At 39.1% G+C, this 7,283-nt stretch overlaps 1 protein-coding gene across 1 annotated transcript; it reads right to left on the bottom strand.

Moving 5' to 3' along the window:
• Positions 1-170: 170 nt before the first annotated feature.
• On the bottom strand, positions 171-5,560 carry LOC116296286 (uncharacterized). The gene is made up of 2 exons (XM_031704304.2): positions 5,298-5,560; positions 171-4,411 (listed from the first exon to the last, which is right to left on the bottom strand). The coding sequence occupies exons 1-2, from the start codon at positions 5,307-5,309 to the stop codon at positions 2,837-2,839; spliced, it is 1,587 nt and encodes a 528-aa protein (XP_031560164.2). The 5' UTR covers positions 5,310-5,560; the 3' UTR covers positions 171-2,836.
• Between the last annotated feature and the right edge of the window lie 1,723 nt (positions 5,561-7,283).

The raw sequence follows: 7,283 nt of genomic DNA, 5'->3' as shown, positions 1-7,283 counted from the left end.
AATACACTTTTATTTTTCATCCCAATTTCATCCCCAGAACTTTAAAACCAGTGCTCTGAATGATACAAGACTAATACTCTTTAGTAGACCCTAATTCCATTGTTTTCTTTTGTGTCTATATACCTGAGAGGATTTGTTCTGGGGGACATAACAATAAGCCGTCTTCATGCAAAAAAAAAAAATCCATTGTTTTTTCCCTCGCAACAGTTCTTCTAGGAAATAATAAATGTAAGGGATTGACTATTTCTCCTTGACTAATATTTTTTACTTCACCGGTTAACTGCCTTCACTCTATTAGGACGTTTGCACGATGGCGTCATTGACCTCTACATACTACCAGACTTCCTTGCACACTTTCTTTTGCCTCAGTTAATTAGTACCAATTGTCTTACTATTCTCATGAGGAAATACAAATTTAAACAAGAAAGAAAATTCGCGAAGCATCTTGGTAGTGGGAGTCAAATGACGCCATAATGCAAACGTCCTATTGTATTTTGAACTACTCATTACTTAGATGGAGCGGTCAAATTTCATGCAAGTTACATTTGGGACCAAGTGATGTACACCTCTAGCTAGTTCATAATGTTTTCCCATTTCAGAGCACGTCATTCCCTTGAGAATAAGATTCTTTGAGCTGTGTACATATGGATTCATGTGCCTTGACTTAACAAAGAAATGATACTCTAGGGAGTTTACTACTGTAGTCCGAAATGGAAAAACATTTCACCTTCATTTTTTCTCTTTATTCATGCAGGCAAAATTTAAGGGGGGTGGGGGTCCTGTTTCGAGATTGGGAATCAGTCCTTACTCTAAGTAATGAACGATGACCAGTCCTTATTAATGTAGGGTTTCGCAGCACCCATGTTAGCTGTATATGGCAAAACTATTGGAGTGAAGTCATTTAACCCATGAAATAGATATTGGACTAACACACTTTAGTAAACCCTAATTTCATTGTTTTCTTTTGTGTCTACAGTCGAACCTCTATCAAGCGGTAACCCCTGGGGAAACATCAGTCGACCGCTTAATAGAGGTCAAGTTTACAGTAAATAAAGTAAGAAAAGCGAATTTCGGGAAATTATTAAGCGACCGCTTAAGGGTGTGACCGCTAAATAGAGGGCCGCTTAATAGAGGTTTGACTGTATTCGACTATTACACGTTGACTAGATTTTTATTTCACGGCCCTAATGCCTTTACTTTAACATGGCTTTTGTAACAATCCTCTTCACCCCTCTTCAGAATACCCCATACTTAAATATAAGAGTAAAATCTTTTCTCAGTCAAAACAATTTCGTACCAGGTCTCGGACCCAACTTTTTTGGCTTTTTGGAGAGCATCACGAGATGGGAACGAGATTGATGACAAAGCCTAGTAGAGTTAGTACAAAAATAACAATTTCCCAAAACGTGGTTTAAACCACATATTAAATATATAGATTTTCATTCATTTAAATTAATGTCTTACATGCGTTGACTTTTACCTATGATGTACGCTATATTTTCACGACTGAAACTTAAGTAAAACTGTCTATGAATGACTATCAAATCCTCGTATACCGCTATTTCAAAAACTTAGAGCCTTGTTCACAGGCTACAAAAACTAGAATGGTGGAAAAAAGTCTAATATGTTACTTAGTAAATCGATCAGAATTCATCAGTAAATTTGAAATCGTAAAAACTGTCGGGCAAACAAGACGAACACGTCAAATTGAGATCTATTAAGCAGAGGAGAATCGCTAAAAAACAGATACTTTAAATCGATTAGAATTCGTTTTAGTTGAGAAATTGTCAAAAACTCAAAACTGCCGAGCATTTATCAGTGTAGCAACTCGTTTCTTATTTGGTTTATGTACCATAGACAAAGGTCAGTGACGGTTTGATTTTGTCTGATCAGTTGCCCAGTGATGAACGACTAATATTTATGGCCAAATGATACTGAGGGCGAAGATTAGAATATGTATTGACATTGTAAATGTCTTTGGATATGGTATTTATAAATCAAAGCCGGGCCATTGAAATACTTAAAATGGATCAGGGCTTGTTACTGGCATCTCATGTAGTATTATCATATATTGTTGTAAATCATCGTCCTGCAGCATCAGCATGAACGACTAGGATAGAAGATACGCAAGACAGTGTCCCAACATATTTTTCGCGGTACAATTTCTTTACCTTCTGATGTTCAACGTTTTGTTATGGTTTCTACCATACATCGTGCGTGATCTTGCAAATCTTTTCGCAATTTCATGTGTAGAGTTTATGTTACAGTTTGTTAAGGATTAAACGTGTCGTACAATTGTACGATTTCTTTACCTTCTGATGTTCAAGGTTTTTTCATGGTTTCTACCATCCATAGTGCATTATCTTGCAAACCCTTTCGCAATTTCATGTGTAGAGTTTATGGTACAGTTTGTTAAGCATTAAATATGCCACAAGTTCTAAAGATGTTGCCAGTGATGTTGCAAAATGCTTCTGACGTATTACAAATGAAATAGATTGTGGATCCCCTAACTTGCAGCTCAATTTGGAGAACATAACAAAAGGTGTGCAATTCTTATGAGATTGAAATCCTTTTGTTTTTTCATCCAAATTGAGCTGCTTCGACATCACATAGGGTCTATACTACGATAAGCTGAAATCTTTCTAATGAATGTTTCTGCCACTTAGAACCCTTCAAAAGTGGTAGAACTGATTGTAAAGTTTGTAAAGACCAAATGTCCCGGGTTTTAGACTCTGGATAAAGTTCGGCAAGACTTTCATGCAAAGCATTCGCTACTAGAGTCTTTGTGAATATTAAGAACAGGTTACAAAAAGTTTTCCTTTTCAAGATCAGAAAATCATTGCTGCACCAGAACATCCGGGAATAAATACTCCTTTCCAAGTCGCCTAGCAACATCCAAAGGAGTTTCTCCACGGCTGTCTTTAATATTGACATTAGCTCCGTGAGACAGGAGACTTGTGACAATATCAACATCTGTGCTCCATTCCACGGCTTTATGCAATGATGTCGACAACCAGTTATCGGTGTCATTCACAATAGCTCCTTTCTCTATGAGACACTCAATCATATCGAGACTCCCTGCCAGCACTGCTAGGATGAGTGGACTGACTCCGCCTAGCATGGCCTTGAGGTTAACATCGCAGCCGTATTTGATAAGTAGGAGAGCAACATTTTTATGGCCACTCCGGACTCCAGCATGAAGAGGGCTTTCTCCTGTGATGTTCTTTGTTCTCTCAGCGTTAAAACCTTGATCGATCAAAAACTCCACAACATCGGGGTAGCCATTTGCTGCAGCGTGGAAGATGGGCGTGGACCCTGTGGAATAGTCTCTGCTCTCTGGATCGCTCCTGTATTGCACAAGCAATTCTGCAATATCTCTATCGCCTGCAAAATGGAGAGGTGTTCTACCATGTTTGTCTCTTAGGTTGGTTTGGCTTCCTTCGTTTAACAGAAATCGCACCATCTCAAGATTGCCTGGCTTTTCAGAAGCATTAAACAGTGGTGTCTGGTGCTCAGTCTTGTTCGTTGCATTGATGCTACTGCCTTTGTCGATAAGAAGTCTTGCGACACCAAGGTGGCCTTGTTTGGCGACAAAGTGCATGGCGGTACACCCAGCAAGGTTAGAGTCGTTAACACGGCTTCCCTTGACGATGAGATACTCCACGACCTGAAGATGCCCTTTCTCTGCAGCCAGGATTAATGCTGTGTCTTGATTTACAGTCTTGGCAAAAATATCCGCACCCCAATCCACTAAAGTCCTGACTGCATTCAGACGTCCATTTCTAGCAGCAACATGAAGTGGTGTTCGACCCCATGTTGTCTCTTCATTAACATTCGCCCCTCTTTCCAACAGAAATAGCAGTGTATCTATATTCCCAGTTGATGCAGCATGGTGTAGAGCGGTGTTGCCATGGTGGTTTCTGGCATGGATGTCGCCTCCCTCCTGTAAGAGATACTCTAACACTTTCCTCGTGTTAGAAGCAGCAGCATGCATCAGTACGGTCGTTCCAGCATTCTCTTTATGAGTAGAAGCTTGGTTTATGTCATATCCTAGAAACTGTAGCTTTTTAAAGTGCCTGATTCTCCCAGTTCTTGCAACTTGGTAGTGCATTGGTTCGGATTTGATAGTCAGCTTCTCATAAACTTCGATGATCATTCTGATCCCTTCACAAACATTCCCTTTATTAACTTCTTGCACAACTTGTGTTGGAATAAGGCCAGCGTATCTAGAAGTATTGGCCATCACAGGGATTGACAGTGCTATTAAAGTATCAACCTTACTTGGGCTAGCAAGAATAATGGACTGAATTACAGCTGCGTTGTCATGGATACAAGCCTTGTGAAGAAGGCTTAAGCCGGTGGTTGTATTTGGTGTGATGACTGTTTCAAATGCAAGAGCTCGCAAGGTAATCTGCAAAAAATGATGAAAAATGTCAAAACATGCACATTTATCTATTGGTAGGAATTGGGCGCTTAAATTTTATCTGAGGAAGAAGGAGATCGGAGACTGGGATCGTAGCTTGCTATGCAGACTGTCTTAGGGTACGTCGTCACGCAACCTTTCTGTCTACGTACCAGGTTACCGTGGCTAGGATAAACGTTTCTATAAACAATTACTTTCTTTCCTTCGAATAATAATTAATTTCATAATTAATATTATCTTATAAAATGGGACCTTTAGAATTCTTCAGCCATATAATTATATATCTCTCGCTTACTAGCGATCTCCTAGCCCCCTACGCAGATCGTTCTTATTGTCTGTCACGCAAAATTTATAAAGGTTTGTGGGTTTGCTTGAGGAAAAGCATGCTTGCTTTAAGATAGGAGTTTTACGAGGGAATTAACTCCTACCGCGTCCAAAAATGATTCACATTCTTAGCAGCCAAGTTATTTTGCATAGATAACTGTCATTTTCGAAAGCGGTTTTTGTAATTCCTAATCTTACCCGACGAGAACTATTAATTATTGATAAGCGATGCGGCTCGAACCTTGATTAAAGAAAGCTAGCTGATCATGAATATATATATTTTCGAAAATATTTCATACGAATTATTAGCAAGGCAAAACTATGCGCTGGGATTCAAAAATCAGTTTTCTCGAATTCTCGCTTATAAAACTCGTTCGGGATATTGCTATATTCATAATGAATTTATTTTTTTACCGTTGTTAGTAACAAAAAATGTTCACTCTAGCAAAAGGCATGTAAGTATAATACTCATTTCGACCTTGCTATGCAAACAACAGGAATATGTGTATATGCATTCATGAATAAAATAAAGTCGAAGATAGCTTCTTACTTCTTCGTCCATTGCCCTCGGAGCAGAACTCGTTGAATTAGTACTAAAGCAGTTACTGTCTCCCAATCAGTGCTTTTTCTGGCATTTATCTAGACTCTACCAAGAGAAAGGACCAAGGGGACTAGGACACCGAACGTGGTTGGATTTCTTTCTTTTTTTTCCTTTCGAAAATTTGTGTGTTTGCGCCTTATCTTGTGTCCGTGTTCCTTCGCTGTCGCAATGCAGACACGTTTTCAAGTTCCAAAGGTCAAATGGTTTGAACAGCCGATTTATGACGCGAAATACCAAGTCAAATTACATGTCTAAATACGTGTATCAAATACAAGAAAGCTATTGTTTTCAACAATAAGAACTTGACACTTTCTGTGACATTGACTGCGCATGCACAAGAATATGGCCAGGATGCTTCGACGTCAGATTTCTACGTAATACTATGTAGCCTCCTTTGCAGCCGTTCTTAGGGTCGTCTAGGGAAACGTTGCGTGACGGCCCTAAGAACGGCTGCAAAGGAGGCTAAATACTATGCTGAATGTTAGAGAATAGAAGTAAGTAAGAAATACTTACTGGTGAGGAAAAAATCCTTAAAACGGGCTAAATTCAAAAAATAACCACGCAGAGCGAAAGAAGTGCTATTTTTCAATGATCGGGTAAAATTTCGAGGCTTTATTTCACGTTTCAATGGTTTTATTGAAATTTTTGATGAATCCTCATACATTTCCTTATAACATGACACCACAAAAACCAAGCTTGGGCTACCTGTGGATTCATAGCTTAAGAATCCACGCCATTATATGTATGATACTCGTATGATACTTGTATAATACATGCAATTACGAAATGTTGTAAAAAATCCTTTATTGTAGTTTATGATACAAAAGGGGGACGTTTCTTTGAGCAAAAGTTGTCGCATGAGAGTGGGGATTTTAGTGTGTATGTAATAGTGTGCTGTTGTCGATCTATAGTCACGTCTTACGGTTCGAATTACTAGCGTTCGGGTCCGAGTGAGGGCCGAGGGAGGTCGTGTTACTCCCTGTGTAGGCTCGGCAGTGGTTCGTACACTAGCGTTGGTGCTGCATTTGTCATCGCTGTGTAAACACACTGCCACCCCACCTTTCAAAATATTTGGATTAAGCGAGCAGACGAGAGAACAATGGCAAGCGCGCTAGTAGCCTACATATTTTACTCTAGGACCACGGTTGAATATCACTGACGTAAGGAGCATCGCGCGGTCGCGTTGTTGTTGGTACAAACAGAGTCAAGTACGGAACGGCCCTTAAAGAATTAACGCAAATCGGAAGGAACACGGACACTAGATAGGTAAACAAGTATAACGTTAATTTAATTCAAATTATCGAAAATAAAAAAAAACTATAAAAATCCAACCACGTTCGGTGTCCTAGTGCCCTTGGAAAGGCCGGGTGTTTTCATGAGGAAGTCAATCTCGTACTCAGTGCCCTTAATTCTTACTGCGCATGCTCTGGGGAAAGCATAAGTAGGGTCACGCATGCGCAGAAATCAACTTAAGTGGGAAAAAACATGTCTATTTTTGGTTACGGATGATAGATTATTTCTAATTTTTCGGGAACATTTTCTGATCAGTTTTGGAGCTGAGCTAAATGTTCTTTTTTGCGGATTCTTTAATGGAAGATTTCAAGTATTAGGAAAAATTGCCTTGATGAAGAGGATTTGAATTCAGATTTTCTTTCCGCTTTTTTATCTTATTTATTTTTTCGTTCATATAAGGTGCGAATACAAAATATCATTAAAAGCGGAGGAAAATCGAAAAGAGAAACCTTCAGCAGAAATAACAATAAGGCGAAAACTCGGCTAATTTCCTGATCGCTGTACGTGCATAAATTCTATAGAATCTTAAATGAATGAATGAATGAATGAATGAATAGTCGCGTGGGACTGATGGGAATTGCAATAATTAATTTTATATTCTTGGCCAATCTGATGGCCAAAACCTGCAGGGAAATGAAAGGA

Source organism: Actinia tenebrosa, unplaced genomic scaffold (assembly GCF_029948245.1).
Source record: "Actinia tenebrosa isolate PJP-AT-01 unplaced genomic scaffold, QUT_ActTen_1.0 PGA_scaffold17__23_contigs__length_9995812, whole genome shotgun sequence".
NCBI classification, from domain to species: domain Eukaryota; kingdom Metazoa; phylum Cnidaria; class Anthozoa; order Actiniaria; family Actiniidae; genus Actinia; species Actinia tenebrosa.
The sequence above is the reverse complement of the archived record's forward strand: the minus strand, read 5'-3'. Positions and strand labels throughout refer to the sequence as shown.